This window comes from Coenobita brevimanus, chromosome 74 (genome assembly GCF_032717465.1).
Source record: "Coenobita brevimanus isolate Jiangsu-jjx chromosome 74, ASM3271746v2, whole genome shotgun sequence".
Classification (NCBI taxonomy): domain Eukaryota; kingdom Metazoa; phylum Arthropoda; class Malacostraca; order Decapoda; family Coenobitidae; genus Coenobita; species Coenobita brevimanus.
In genome coordinates this window covers 6,915,535-6,930,979 of record NC_137027.1, presented here as the reverse complement: position 1 = coordinate 6,930,979, position 15,445 = coordinate 6,915,535, and the positions used below count along the sequence as shown (strand labels likewise).

The 15,445-nt window shown below is 39.4% G+C and overlaps 1 protein-coding gene across 1 annotated transcript in view; it reads left to right on the top strand.

Moving 5' to 3' along the window:
- Positions 1–15,445, top strand: part of LOC145407675 (general transcription factor 3C polypeptide 1) — a 77,381-nt gene that overhangs the window by 42,452 nt on the left and 19,484 nt on the right. Inside the window, exons 20-27 of the mRNA XM_080278543.1 lie at positions 185–319; positions 738–1,008; positions 7,423–7,680; positions 8,155–8,385; positions 9,111–9,273; positions 9,466–10,208; positions 13,560–13,828; positions 14,350–14,500. Coding sequence (XP_080134669.1) covers positions 185–319; positions 738–1,008; positions 7,423–7,680; positions 8,155–8,385; positions 9,111–9,273; positions 9,466–10,208; positions 13,560–13,828; positions 14,350–14,500 — 2,221 coding nt within the window. The remainder of the gene's footprint in view (positions 1–184; positions 320–737; positions 1,009–7,422; positions 7,681–8,154; positions 8,386–9,110; positions 9,274–9,465; positions 10,209–13,559; positions 13,829–14,349; positions 14,501–15,445) is intronic.

Sequence of the window (15,445 nt, the reverse complement as noted above, 5' to 3'; positions counted from 1 at the left end):
GTGTAATTTTTTATGAACCTTTTGATCATGAAACTTTTGATGCCACCACAAATGTTGTAATTAACAGATTTAAGATAACAGTTATGTCCCCCTTCCCTCTACATGCATGGTTTAGAAATGCCCACTTGAATACTAATGGCCTAGGCTTAAAAGATCCAAAGTAACACATCCCTCCTTACCTCAGAGTGACAAGGATGCGGGGTCCCAGGAGGAACAAGCCCACCAGCTATCAGCGTGAGCTGAAGATGCGAAAGAAATCCCCAAAGAAGCCTTACTATGATGAGGAAGACCGTGCTGCACTTAGGAGAATGAACAAACTGTAAGAAAGGACTATAATTCAACTTATGGTTTCTCCACACTACATATCTTCGTTGACTTAGTTGACAGTCAGGTCATCTGCTGTATGGATTTTTTTTTTTTTTTTTAAGAAGCTCCATTTATTGCATGCAGTAGAATGCCATATAACATAGTACAATACTTCCTTGGGTTTTCTGGAATGATTCTCTTCCAGTTACTGGGATACCTTCACTTTAAGTACATGAGCCACTTCTGTATGAGTTCTGCTGTTTATTTACAGGCTAGGGACTGTTTATTTACAGGCTAGGGACCCATGAATGGTGTACAGGGAGTTTTGATTTATTGAGATCTGTAATGTGGGAGTAGATTATATAGATATAAGAAATAGTATTTATATAATCCTTGAAATTTCTTAGCACATGTTATCCTATTATGTACAGGCGCGTTGATTGGTCATCAGCAGAAGATTCATTCCTCTTGCTTTGCAAGGTAGCATCATGCTTCCTCTTTCCCAATATTCGGAGTCAAATGATTACCTTCAGCCTGGTGCGGGACCTCTTGCACCAGAGGTTTCCGGAGGCTCGTAACAAGACTTCCCGTGCCTGTCAGCGACGAATTAACTACATCATGAAAAACCCAACCACTGAGGACAACGTGGCCATCTTCTTGGAGGAAGTCAGGCAGGATGCCAGCATTGTGGCTGAATTTAAGGTTGGTCGCATTTTGTAATGAATCCAGTATTTGCTTTGTTTCCCCATACTTCTAGACTTCATTATAGTGTTTGATGTATTATTCTTGAATTTGCATAGTAAAGTAGATTCATTCATATATAGTACTTTTTTGGAGTTGAATATACATATGTGAGGTGGAGCCAGGATACTGGAGGCTTAAACGATGTGGGAGTGATAGTGGCCCATTACACCGAGCAGCTGCTGCTACTTCTTCCACTTGTTTCTGCTTTTTCTTTCTGTGTTTTAGGATCATACTTTAACCTATCTTTAGGTGAGATGAAGGATAAGAATGATGAAGGTGGGGAGAGGTATGGAAAACTAAGAAAACTGTTTGATTTGGTAAAGTAAAATGGGGTAATTTCGCCGTGAATGGTGGTCTTTGCTAAAAACAAACCACCACATATGGAATATTGACATTTTTATTGCTTTATCTATACAGTCAGTCCTTCGTTAAAGATACCTATAATTGTTTTTGTCAGAAAATAATTGGCCCACACCACAGATATTTGAAAAAAAAAGTGTCTCATGGCGAAATTACCCCAGCCGACTGGGTTATTTCGCGATGACCTATTAAAAAAAAAAAATCTTTCTGTCATTAAAATGCATAATGGCTTTTATTGTTACAATACCACACTATATATAATGCACCGTTGATTATAAATAGGCTTAGGTAGCCTAGGGTACCATACAGTAGGGCCTGTGCCATGAGTTTGGGAAACTTTACGTCAGTGGCAGCCATCACAGTTTCACTGACAGAGAAGTGGCTGACACAGTTGGCAGTTGGTTGGGGGGACTCCCTTAGGACATCAAGGATGTCTGACACAAGTACACAGCACTCATCCACTCATGTTGGCCACTGGTACACCATCCTTGGTCCTTTAGGAGCCATGAAGCGCAGGTCCACGTCACTCATCACAGTGTTCTGCTTCAATACAGTTGCTATGTAGCTACCACTTCGAATCATACACAGCGACTATGAACTTCCCAACTTCATCACGGAGACTGTCTGTAGGCCGTAGGGCGCCTTGCAGGGAGTCTTCGTCGCTAGATATGTTGGTCTGTGGTGGAAGCAGTTTGACTGTTCTTCATTGTCGCTGTCAAAGGTCAGCTGTCTAGATGTAGGTTTAGGCTTGTTCGTCACCTGCACTTCCACTGAAGCCTTTGGCGCCTTGTAGGGAGTCTTCACCTGAGTCTTACGTTGCTAGATGTGTTGGTCCATGGTGGAAGCGGATTGTCTGTCTGTTCTTCGTTGTCGCTGTCAAAGGTCAGCTGTCTAGATGTAGGTTTAGGCTTGTTTTGCACCTGCATTTTCCCTGAAGCCTTCACTCTGTTGCCAGGTGTAGCCTTTCCCTTTCCAGTCATAATCTTCTTCTTCTTTGCATTCCTTTCCTCTTCATCCATTTGGAGTCGCTGCAGAGTCTCTGGCTCCGTAAAGCATTCACCAATCTTCATCTGATCTCGCTTCCTCTGTCGTTTCCCAGCAAGAAGCGTCTCCATCGTCGAAGACAGTTGTTGACGGGAGATGACACTAATTAGGGCAGATCACATAATCCTGTGGGGAGTCAGAGGGATGGAAGCTTGTTGCAAACTAGAGGCCAACTTGGAAGGTCTGGCAGAGGGAGTAGCTCTAGACACAGAAGTGGGTGCTGCAGTGGACACTGAAGTAGATGCTGAAGTGGATGCTGCAGTAGATGCTGAAGTGGTAGCCTAGCCTAGGCTACTCACAACAAGGAGGAGAGAGAGATATACACAGCAAAATAGGCCTCCACATGGAAAATTTTTGAGAAACTTGTAGCCTACCCAACCCCACAGACCACAAAATCCTCCCCTACACAAGGTGCTCAACATGTGAAAGAAAAACACTCCTAGCCCAAGCCCATGAAAAGATAAAGGCACTCAACACAAGTAGCTAAAATGATTAGGCTACTTCTGTGGCAGCAGCAAGACTGTCCTTGGCGTAGGACTTCACTTTCTTGCAAACACATTTAACCGGCATTTTCCTCTTCTTGCTGGGTGACTCGGGGTAGGCTACCATTCGAATCCACCTCATAATATCAAATTATTTTTCAATGATCTGAAATGGAGAGGAGAATATTAATATGGCCTGAAGCATGTAAATATTAGGTAATTATTAATTTTTTTTCCAGTTTTTATTAATGCAATAAATGGTGAAAATTTTCGGTAAACAGTTTCATATCTCAAACACCATTTTCTTGCGCAGTGGATCGAAATTTCACATGACCACAGTAGGTCAACATTCCTCAAAATCCTAAGCCCAGCAGAAGCCAAATCCATGCAATAGTTTCAGAGTTATGGGCCTTTGAACTGGAATGATTGGTGATTCGACGAAATTATTTTGCGACAAAATTAACCTGTTTTACCCCAAATAAATACAGGTATGGGAAAAGGTAAGGTATTTGAAGGTGAGGAAACAAAAAGAAATTACAGAAATGGGTGGAAAAAGTATGTACAGTATGAAGATGTATCTGACAAGGATTGTGTCCCTTCTAATTCAGCAGACAGTATTATGGTGTACTCCAAAAATGTTGTAGGGTTAGCTTAAACATGATGCAGCGCATAATGACAGCATCTGTTGCCATTGTTCTCTTTGTAGTCACTTGTGTGTTTCATTCACCTATTTCATTATCTTGTTGTGACCCCAGGCTTGTCTGGATGTAAACCCAGTGGAATACAGACTGGAATTACCCTTCTGCAGGCCACTATCCTCTTTTCCAATTATAGGGAGGGAGTTGAGGCATGTTTGTGTAACCAGGCAGCATTGCCATCTAGTTGTATCTGTGACACAACATGAAGGCGTCCCACCCTCAGATCCATTTCATAATGTTGCCCATGCTGTTTACAGGATTAGCATTAGGAAATAGAATAATTTTGAATAATGGCGATGAGATGAAACATATTGACTGTGGGATTAAAGTATAGCTACAAGCTTGGTAACCGGCCACACATTCATCACTCATAAGCAGTAAACTCAGCCACAAGTACGTATTATTGAACTGAGTGCAGCAGGTGAAGCAGGAAGAATGTGAGCACGATAAGCTGCTGGAGATGGCCCCTACCCAACTGAAGCATTGAAGAGGAAAAACAAAGGGAGGATGTGGAAGGAGAAGCAGAAAACAAAAGTTTTGAAGCAGATAGAGTAAATGAATCCGCTTACCTGTGAATTGTGAGTGTACAGTACAGGTATACCCCGAGATATGATACCCCAAGATGCAATACCCTGGCCTAATGATGGGGGTAGAAATACCACCATACCCTGCCTAATGATGGCCAAACCCCAGTTTAATGATGGGCTTTGATTTTTTAAAAACCAATTTTGATGATATTTTAGACTTAAATTCTGTGTTTAGGTTGATGTATATACTGTTTTTAGACTTAGATTAATGTGTTTTATCCATAGTTGGGTTGAGCATTGTCATTTTGGGGTACAGTTTACTAAGTTTGATTTTTTCCAGACATACTTTCAGATATTCAAATTTTATTTAGGGGATCAGGTGAGTTATCAACAGCTTCTAGGCTTAGTTTAGCTTGTTTTAAAGCTATTTGGAGGTTTGTGTTACCTAGAAACTTGTTTTTGGACTCATTTGGGTGGGTTTATTACTTGATTAGGGGGGAAACCCTAGGCTGAAAAATGCATCCCTATACTTCACAAGTTAAATCTACCCCGAGATATGTTACCCTGCCAAGCGATGGGTTTTTACTTAACCAGTTGCATCGTTAAACTGGGGTATACCTGTATATGACGATGTCAAAGTCTAAGCTGAGACGTTCACATTGTTACAGATTTTATTGCATGTCTGAGATTTCTCTTCCCAACAGTTTCCAGCAATTGTTAGAAACTAATCTGCTAGTTTTGGCACTCATTTTAACTTTTATCCCATATATAACATGAGGTAGACCATGGCGAGGAAACGTGACACTCGCAGAGATGAAGAATGCTGTGAAGTGGCTGAAAAATGGGAATGCAGCTGCGGTTGATGAGGTGTATGCAGAGATGATTAAGTGTAGTGGAGGGAGCGGAATGAAGTGCTTGTTGGAGATATGTAAGATGGCTTGGATGAGTGAAACTGTGCCAGTCAAGTGGAAAAAGGCAGTGATTGTTCCCCTGTACAAAAATAAAGGTGGGCAAAGTGAATGCAAGAATTATTGTGGCATAAGTCTATTGATTCTGGTAGGGAAGGTATATGGAAGAATCCTTATAAAGAAAGTAAGGGAGAAATCAGAAGGGATAGTGAGTGACGAACAGGGTGGCTGTAGGAGTGGCAGAGGATGTGTGGATCAAATATTTGCAATGAGACATATGGTGGAGAAGGTGTATGAGAAAGACTATAAGGTGTTTATGGCATTTATGGATCTGGAAAAAACATATGACAAAGTAGACAGAGAAGGATCGTGGAAGGTTTTGTGCTTGTGCTGTGTGGATAGTAAGCTGCTAGGTGCTGTCAACATTTTTTATGATAGTAGTGTGGCTTGTGTAAGGGTAAATAGGCATCTAAGTGAATGGTTCACAACCATTGTGTGCATGTGACAAGGTTGTACGATTTCCCCATAGTTGTTTAATATATATATATACTGTATATATATATATATGGATGGGGTGATGAGAGAAGTAAAAACATGAGTAATGGAGAGAGGGATGGCATTGGTGATGAATGGTGATGGATGGAATATATCAAAAATGTTGTATGCTGATGATGCAGTGCTAATTGCAAATATCGGACAAGTGCTTGGTAGACTAGTGCAGAATTTTGTAGATGTCTGTGAGTGTTGTGCTTTGAGAGTAAATGTAGAAAAGAATAAAGTGATGGTTATCAAGAGAGAATGCAACTCCCAGTGTGATTTTACAGTGAATGGAGAGAGACTGGAATTAGTGAGAGAGTTCAAATACATGGGAACAGTGATAGAAAAGAGAGGGAAATGTGCAAAAGAAGTGGAGAGTAGAGTGACACAAGGAAGGAAAGTAGCTGGTGCTATGAAAGCCTTGATAAAAATGCAGAGGCTTGAGTGTTGCAGCTGCGCAAGGCGTGCACGGAGTGTTAGTGCGAACTTTAATGTACGTATGTGAGAGTATGGTGTGGCGTGAAAATGAAAAATCAAGAGTAAGAGCAGTGGTGCTGGGACTGCTGAGGAATATATGTGGAGTACAGAGTGGATTGGATACAGAATAATGTGATACTTGAAAAATACAGAGTGATGAAGTCTGTGGACACCAGAATTGAAGAGAGTGTCCTGAGATGATATGGTAATGTGGAGAGAATGAATGACAATAGAGTGGTGAAAAAGGTATATCTGAACGAATTTGAAGGGAGGAGGGATATGGTGAATGAGTGTGTAAGGAAGAGAAGTATGGAGTTGGTGAAGCTAAGGGACTGACAAGAGATCGATCTGGCTGGATGACTTTTGTGCGGAAAAGTGCATGACTAGGGATTTGGCACCCCTTTTTTATGTGACAGCGTCTGGATTGATTTAGCCAGATAGGTATATGTGAAGCTACAGAACGTGGTGAAATTTTTTTGGTCTCTCTGTTGTAGCCAGGATTCCATGGGCTTGAATGATGAGTGAGTGGAAGCATGCTCATTGAATTGGACAAACTTGGGCTGTCTGGACGTTGCTACTCGTCACACCACCCTAGAGTGGGAAAGAAGGTCCGGATGATGATGATGATGATGATGTTATATATCATGGCAAAGTCTGTATGGAGATTCCAGAGGAGGAAGTGCAAAATCATTTGATTTGAAGCTAAATATAGATTTCTATTTAAGCCCTCTGTTACCCATTGACCCTTTAATTTTCCTTGTGTGGAAGTATTTAAAACTCACCCATGTTAGAAGAGGGCTGACTGAGTACAGGTGAAATATCTATTTCTTTAAGACATATTTTTATACAGTTGCATTTGTTCACGTTATATTCTTTACTTTAACTGTGAATCATATGTGTTTATGGTAATGCAGTTGAAAATATGATAATAGTAAGAAAAACCCACTCTTTACCTTAGCTCGTAATCATGTATGTGCAGGTAATCCAGTTGTTGAGAATATGAAAATAGTAAGAAGAGCAATAGACACAGTTTAGTAAGAGCTATGAGTCATCAATAAGCTTCTACACATGGGTAACATGTAGGCAGTACTTTTCTGTTGCAATAAATTGAACTGCTATTAAAAGTAAATAATCAAGTAGCCCTGGGTTGTGGGAGCATTTAGATATTCCATGCCTTTGCAAATTTTAGTGATAGATACCAAAACCTGGTATAAACAATGATTCTATTGGAAGAGGGAATTTAACTCTTGTAATTATTTAGTCATTGATCAGATACCTCATACTTAGTAACACTGAATTCACTAGAGCTAAAAGGTCTTGTATATTTTTTGTGCCATAGAGTCCAAAACTTCCTCGCAGCAAGAAGAATCTGGAAGAAATATACTCCAAGATGTTTCAGCACTTGATGAGTCGCTTGGTGGTAAAATTTGCATCAAGTGAATCTCGCCAGTGCCTTGATCTACCCAGCACCACGCGTGAATTTAAGGAGCGCTACCAGGTCATCATGGCTGCTTCTTCTCTTCGCAACAAACTCAGGGTCCAGGAGGTCAAATCTGTTGATGACATTGACTTTTATGTAGTCAGTGCTCTTATATATGTAAGTACTTCTTCATGCTCGTGAGTAATTGACTAGATGACTAGGATTATTTTGCAGACATACAGTATATCTGAACAGTTTATCATACAGGTATAGTGTTCCAAGAGCAGTGTATTATATTTGTTGCAGTCAGGGGGATTACAGTGTGCCACTGTAACAGCTGTTCATTGATGAGATACACTGATTTTTATTAAGATCCAACTGCAGTCACATAAGTAAAAGGTCATTGCATCGATCACATAGTGTATAAAGTTTAAGTATGGTTAGTCACATGATATACCATTTGGTATTCAGCAGTTGAAAAATGTTATTATTAGTCTTTTCAAGCACAGTAGTGAGCTTTGTATATAGGTATATCCAAAGAGCATTCCTTTATACATCATGAAGCATAAATTATTCAGTAGTCTCATTTGTTACTATATACGAGTGTGTCTCACGTTGCACTTTTACATCACCCCTTTGTTATTTGGACAGAGTTCGCTATGCTCAATGTTTGACCGAGACTCGTATGCATACCAGCTATACCTGGCCTACCAGCAGTTTCCGCAGACTTTGCTGAATTCAGTACTTACCCGAATGAGGAAGGACCAGATGATCAGCTACAAGAAAGCATACAACCGCTCAGTCTTTGCACAGACCTGCCTGCCTCTCTCAACATCACCCTTCCAGCTGTCTGTCACATACCTCCATACTTTCAATTTCAAAGTGAGTGCATTCATCTTTGTCACATGATAGCAGCAGAGTGTGCCCTGTACTAGGTACAGTATTGTAAAAGGAAAGCTTCATCATTCAAAGGTACATTCATAATTTTAGTGTCATTATATTTAGTCATTAATTGTATATAAACTTTTTTTTTTATTACCTTCACAAGGTTAATGGATGTCAGATAAAAGATGATTTTTGGAAAAAAAGTAAATGATTTGATACAAAGTGAACATAATGAGGGTAGTTAAAAGAGTATAAATAAGTGAGATTTTAAGATAGGAGGAGGCATAGAAGGTAAGTGATCTTGTAAGAAGGCAAGCTTTAGATACTGAAGAAGTCAGTTGATGAAAGTTAGAACTGTGTTGCTGATGTTGTACTTTTATGGATATATGGTACATGTGATGGTTGTTGCACTTTTTTGTTGCTTTTTGGAGTGGCCCATCCTAACAGGTATTGTGATAGTGATAGTAAAATGAGGCATAATAGTAATTTAGGTAGTGTGTTTTATGTAATGCAGTTGCTTAAGCCTCTTTAAATGGAAGATGTTTTTTTCATTTCATAATACTGTCTCTTGACAGTTTCATTTGGCTGAGGAGATGCATTAAAATACATTAGGGTACAAATTTTAAGCTGAAAGGTTTTCAGGACAAGTTTACTGGATATTCCACTTTATTCTTATAAACCGTGTACCTTAATATTCACTGCAACCTTTTCTTATGTTTCAGTATCAGTATGAAATATTCAGTCAGGCATGGGATATGCTTAAACAGCTGCTGGAAAAGAAACATCAAGAAATTTTGAAGTTCAAATGCACTTCTACCTCAGATGGGGTTCCCTCTTCAGCTGAGCCAACAAAAGAAGAGGGAGAGGACAAAAAGGCTGGGACTAGTGAAGGCAGTAGCAAAGATACCAGACTTGGAAGTGATACTGGTGATGGGAGGAATAGTAAGTCTGTGAATGTTGAAGATGGTAGAGATAATGGAAGCACAGGGAGCAGTAGTGGAGATTCATGTAAGGATGCTACCAGCACACTGAGTCTGGAGGGCAGTAGACCTGGAAGTGATACTGAAAGCAGGGAAGGTGGGGTGCCGATTGTTATCCTCCATGAGGGAGGCTACTGTGCTGCCATTGTGGCTCTCATGGCCACCAAGAGACTTGTATTCAACATAGTAATTCCAGAACAAATCATCATGATGGATCAGCAGCAATCTATCATGGAGGATCACCACCAGAGCCTCCTCCAACGCTTTTCTGACCACACTCAACTCTCTGGACGCCATGTCCATGATCTCTTCTCTCCCATCCCAACTTCTCCTTCCCCGTCTAACTCTCAGAATAGTCTGGGCAATGATGTTACTCCCAAAACTCAAGGTACACATATTGTAAAGGAAAAACTAAAAAGCTGCAAAGATGCACAAGACAATGAAAATGAAGAAAAGATGACAGACCCGGTGAAACGAAAGATTGAAGAAAAGGAGAAAAGTTTTAGTAAACGAAGTCGCAAAGCACTTGAGGCACAAGAGTCATCAAAGGAAGCAGATTTGGCTCTTCCTGAGGAGTCTGAGATCTCTGAGTTTTTGTATACAGTCTCTCAGGGAACTGACATGAGTGCAGCACGTGAAATAGATTCTTCTGACCAAAATATTCCCGTGAGAAAGGGAAAACAGAAAGTAGAAGAAAGGAAAGAGTCATCAGTGAAAATTAGGCATGAGACAACTCGAGAAGAACTGGATGAGAATGAGGATACACAAGACACAGAGGACAGCTACATGGCTGGTGAGGCTTCATCTGCTGAAGAAGACTTAGATGTTCCTGGTCCACAGGTAATAATGATTTAAATCCCTTCTGTATGATGACATTTTTTTTTTAAAGCCTGTTCCAATAATTTTACTCAGAAGAACCCCTTTATAGTAAAGAAAGCAGTATGGGAGAGTGACAGTGTAAAGAATTTTATGGTGGTAGTGAAACATGGACAAGAGTATGTGGGTGTCTGAGTGAATATAGTAGTTGGAATGTTAGAATGAGACAGGTGTGTAATGTCCTCATGGCTGTTCAGTAAACAGTATGGATGGAGTAATGAGAGAGGTAAAAACTTGACCTGAGGAAAAAGGAGTGAGGAGGACAGCTAATTGTTAAGGATGAAACATTCAAAATTTGATGTATGCATATGATGCAGTGTTGATTGCTAATTGTGAATAGGACCACTGCAGACTGGTACAGTATTGTGTGAAGTCTGCAGTAGAGTTTGAAAGTAAATATGAACAGGAGTAGGGGGATGGCTTTTAAGAAAAGGAGACAAAGTGTGTTATGAGGGTAAAAGGAAAGAGAATTGAACTGGTGAAGGAGGTTAAGTATCTTGGTGCAATACAAGGGAATTGAAGAGTTGAGTGCAAAACAGAGGTCTGAACTTTGAGGTTGCAAGAGATTTCCCTCATCTATGAGTCTCCATTAATGTGGATGTAAAACTTTGATATAGCATGAGTGTGATGAGTCAGTAGTAAGAGCAGTGGAAATGGAATTGCTGAGGAATATATAAGGAGTGCTTACAGTGGACAGAATAAGAAATGGTGTTATTCAATAAGAATGTGGAGTAAAGCAGTCTGTTAATAATAGGATAAAGAGAGAGAGTGTTTAGATGAAATAATTATATGGTGACAATGGAATAAGAAAAGGATGGTGAAATGGATACATGTGAGTGACTTTAAAGGTGGGAGGATGCTTAAGCCAAGAAGAAGGTGAATGGATACAGTAAATGAATGTGTAAGAAAGAAAGATATGCATATCAAGGAGGCTAAGGATTTAAATTTTCTGAACAATGTCTATACAGTACTTTGAAAAGCACATGGTTAATGTTTTCAACCTCTGTTTTGTAACTTGATAACAAGTGATTGCTCTGTTTGACAAATATATTTTTATTGTGTTATGAGAATGAGGTGCATGAAGTGAACAAGTGTAATGTTGTGTGAGGGGGATGAGAATGAGGTGCATGAAGTGAACAAGTGTAATGTTGTGTGAGGGGGCTGCATTACAATGAGGGCACTTTGGATTAATTGTGAGTTGCATTTTGTGTAGTTGCTGGAGAGAAGGTTGTTAGCACCTGCATGAATAATGCAAAATTTGCATGATACTTTGTAAATACTATTATGTAAATATGTTTGATAGGCATGAGGATGTTTTCATTCATAGCTGTACCCTGCTCTGTGTGCAGCAATCACGAGGAAAGACCAAAATCCTTGTTTTTATAATACTGTATATCAGAAATGTATTATCTGCATTATTAGAGTTTAAGATGCTAAAGGAGAGTTAGTTAGACTAGTGCTAAGAAGGGTATTTTATTTTACTGTAGTTTAGCTAAGCTTAAAGAGATATACTTGATAATTAAAACATGATCATTATACTGTATAATGTACAGTAATTTATATTTAAATCTTGTCATTGAAGAACAAATTACATAGAATTTTTGGAGGATTTTAAATCAGACAAGACTATGAGGGTTATTTTACTGTATTTTTTTCAGGATTCCCTTAGCTAGGTATTCTGTGAGTGAAGCAGATGATGAGTAAGTAGTTTAAGAGGTGATCTGTTGTCTGAAAGCATGCATTGTAGAACTTAGGCTGGCATAGGGCATAGTTTGAGTATTTGAATTTCATTCAAATAGATTTTACAGTCTTTCTTTCTTTCATTCTTTCCTCTTCCTTCTGCCTGTGGGTGACTCTACACTGAGTGACAAGCCAAATGGTTTCCTGTACACCAGGAAACCATTTACTATGCTGGGTGGTAGCCATATAACCAGATTTTGGTGTCTGGTGGTTTAGTGGAGTACAGCGCTCCAATTGGATTGAGCTGGTGAAAGTTTATATCCAAGGGTTGGTTGGGGTTAATTGCTCATGCAATTCCACCCAAGGATGAGTGAGGCTGGTCATTCTCATCTTAAATGTCAGGACCAACTTGCCTAACCCCGGGCTTCTTTGTTCGTCATGGGGCAATGTAGGAGTGGATGATGAATGCATGAAAAAAAGATTTTACAGATCTTCCATGAAACCCACCAACATATTATAGAAATATGTTGCTTATACCATTACACCAATCCTGTATGAGACAACCCTATCATGGATTCATTATCAATAGACGATATTACAGTACTGTCGAAGTGGTGACGTGAAGGTTACAGTATGGTGGAGGACTAATGGGCCACTTGGAACAGATTATTAAGTCCGTGCCCAGAATTGAACACGAAAAATGTAACAATAATAATAATAATAATAGTGATAATAATAATAATAATAACAATAATAATACAATTAATAATAATAATAATAGTAATATTAATAATAACAATAAAACAGTAAATAATAATAATAATACAGTAAATAATAATAATAATAATAATAATGATAATAATAATAATAATATAATAATAATAATTTTAATTTTTTTCATTCATCATCTAATCCAGTGTTTCCCCATGAGGAGCATAGGAGCCCGAGGTTAGGCAAGTTGGTCCTGACATTAAGATGAGAGTGACCAGCCTCACTCATTCCCGAGTGGCATTATGTGAGCAATAAACCCAAACCACCCCTAGGATATAAATCTGCACCAGCTTAATCATATTGGAGTGCCTTAATTACCCACTAAATCTCCAGGCGCTATCATTTGGATATATGGTTACCACCCAGCATAGTACAGTAAATGGTTTCCCTGGTGTACAGGAAACCATTTGGCTTGTCACTCAGTGTAGAGTCACTCGTAGACAGAAAGAAGTGGAAAGAATGAAGGAAAGACAGAAGAGGAAGGATGGAAAGAAGGAAGGAAGAAAAGAAAGGTCAGGCACTTGAGAGCAGCACTACATGGAGTGAGTGGATGGTGAGTGCCCCTACCAACCACTAAATACTAATACTGTAATGAAAATTATAATAATAATAATAATAATGATAATAATAAAAGAAATAAATAAGAAGAGGTAAAGGCTGTCCTTGTTATAAATCAGGGATGTGTTCTAAATTAGGTTACCTCAACCTTTGTATTGCAGTTAGTACTATAAAATGAGGTAATCTTTAGAGTTAGCAACATTACTTGAATAGGCAGTTTTTCAGTAATATAATATGGACATTGTAATGTCAAGAAAGGTGACATAGTGATGACTTAGAGTAAGTGTGCTGGTTGTGGTTTTTCAGGGACGTGGTAACCAGACGTCAGCATCACGCTTGGGCTTGTACATGATGCGTGACCAGCTGAGTCTGGCAGAGGTTGACCAGATTAATATCCAACATGCTCAGGAATTGTTAGTAGTCAATGCTTGTGAGGTCACTTGCTACTTACGCCCTCCACCTGATCTTCATGACGAGTTTGAGTCAGTAAGAGACAGAGATGATGGTGTTGTCACAGACCTGCTCCTGCCTCTGTCAAGAGCTACTGTTAATGAAGCTTTGGATAGGAGAAAAAGGTTAGTTATACACAGTTCTGGACGATTATATCACCTCACTTTTGGATGAGCAGTTTAGAAGGTGGTTTGGCTCTGAAGGTTGCATCACTAAATTTGGAAAACCATCACTCATTGTCATGTTATCATAATGAAGTAAATCGATATATATGTCCCCAACTTTACACATCTGTCATGGTTGTTGTTATACTACTAGCCTGTAATAAGGAAAATGTAAGTTCCATACCAAAATGAGGTGTTCTTTTGAGCTTAATTGTTGGTTACACCACTTGAAAGTACAGTCATATGAAAAGTTCACCAAATACTGTATTTCACCTCTTGTGATTTTCACTTTCCTCTGCTGATTAATAATCATTAAGCTGAGAGCATTATTTTGTGTCCCTGCTGATAAAGACAGAGTGACCCAAAGTTTGACTTAGAGACAGTGGAACAGTAAGTAAACTTTTGTCCCTAACTTTCATATTTTAGCGACAGTGAGAAAAGTTGAGTTTTGAACAATAATCAGAAATATGTTTTGTATGCAGAGTAACTCTGGACTGGTGGAGTAGCTTACAGGAAGTATTGAAGCAATGGAAAGAGGAGGGAAAGAACCCAGAGCTGCTGGAACTGGTGCATCAAATGTACCATTATATTCACTCGTGTAAGGAGTTAGGGGCGACTGTCACCACTCTCAAGGTAACTGAAAATGTGAAGATAATTCTTTTGGTTGTATAATGAAGTCAGCATGAAATTTCAAGTAGATAATCATATAAGTGTGGTCAAACTTGTGGTCAAGGATGAGTATCATTTTGTGATTTTGCTGTAATGTTTGCAAGATGTGGATGTGATAGGAAGCGTTATGAGGAACACACTGAGGTGGTTTGGCCATGTGGAGAGGATGGAAGGTGAAAGACTGACAAAGAGAATGTATGTGAGTGAGGTGGAGGGGGGAAGAGGGAGGGGGAGGCTGAGGATGAGATGGAGGGATGGGGTGGAGAGGTATATGAGAGAGGGGGGTGTGAGTTGGGAGCAGGGCAGTGAAATGGCAGGGGACAGGGCGACGTGGAGGTGATTTGTTTGTGGCCACTTCAAACGGGATTGAGGCGTCTGGCAATAGATAGATAGATAGTTTGCAAGAGAAATGCAGTACTATACTTGGAAGATGGTTAGAGTAGGTAAGAATGCAAAAATAAAGACAACATGCTTGAAAGTTACTGTAACCTGGACATGCTAGGTAACGTCTGGAAATTTTTAACTGTCGTCAGTGCTGATAGTGCAGCTTTGGTGGAAGAAAATGAGATCTCTTTGCAGAAAGTCATAAGTGAGGGTGAAAACAAATAGACAGTCGGTGTACAGAATGGAGAATTAGAGATTAACAAAGAGAGTATGTGTGAGCGATACCTCTGTTGACTTTGTAGTAAGTGACAGAGGCATGGTAGGTGAGGTCTTCTGACTCAGCCCAGCAGTTATCTTATGTACTGCAAGTCAGAATACTCCAAGGTATATTTAAGATTTTCTAAGACCATAGTCATTTTGATTAAACTTACAGCTTATCAGATAGAAACATTGTGGTTTAAGTGTGTGTGACTTAGCCTTAAATTATTATTATTTTTTTTGTATAAGAATGCCTCTGCAGTAGCA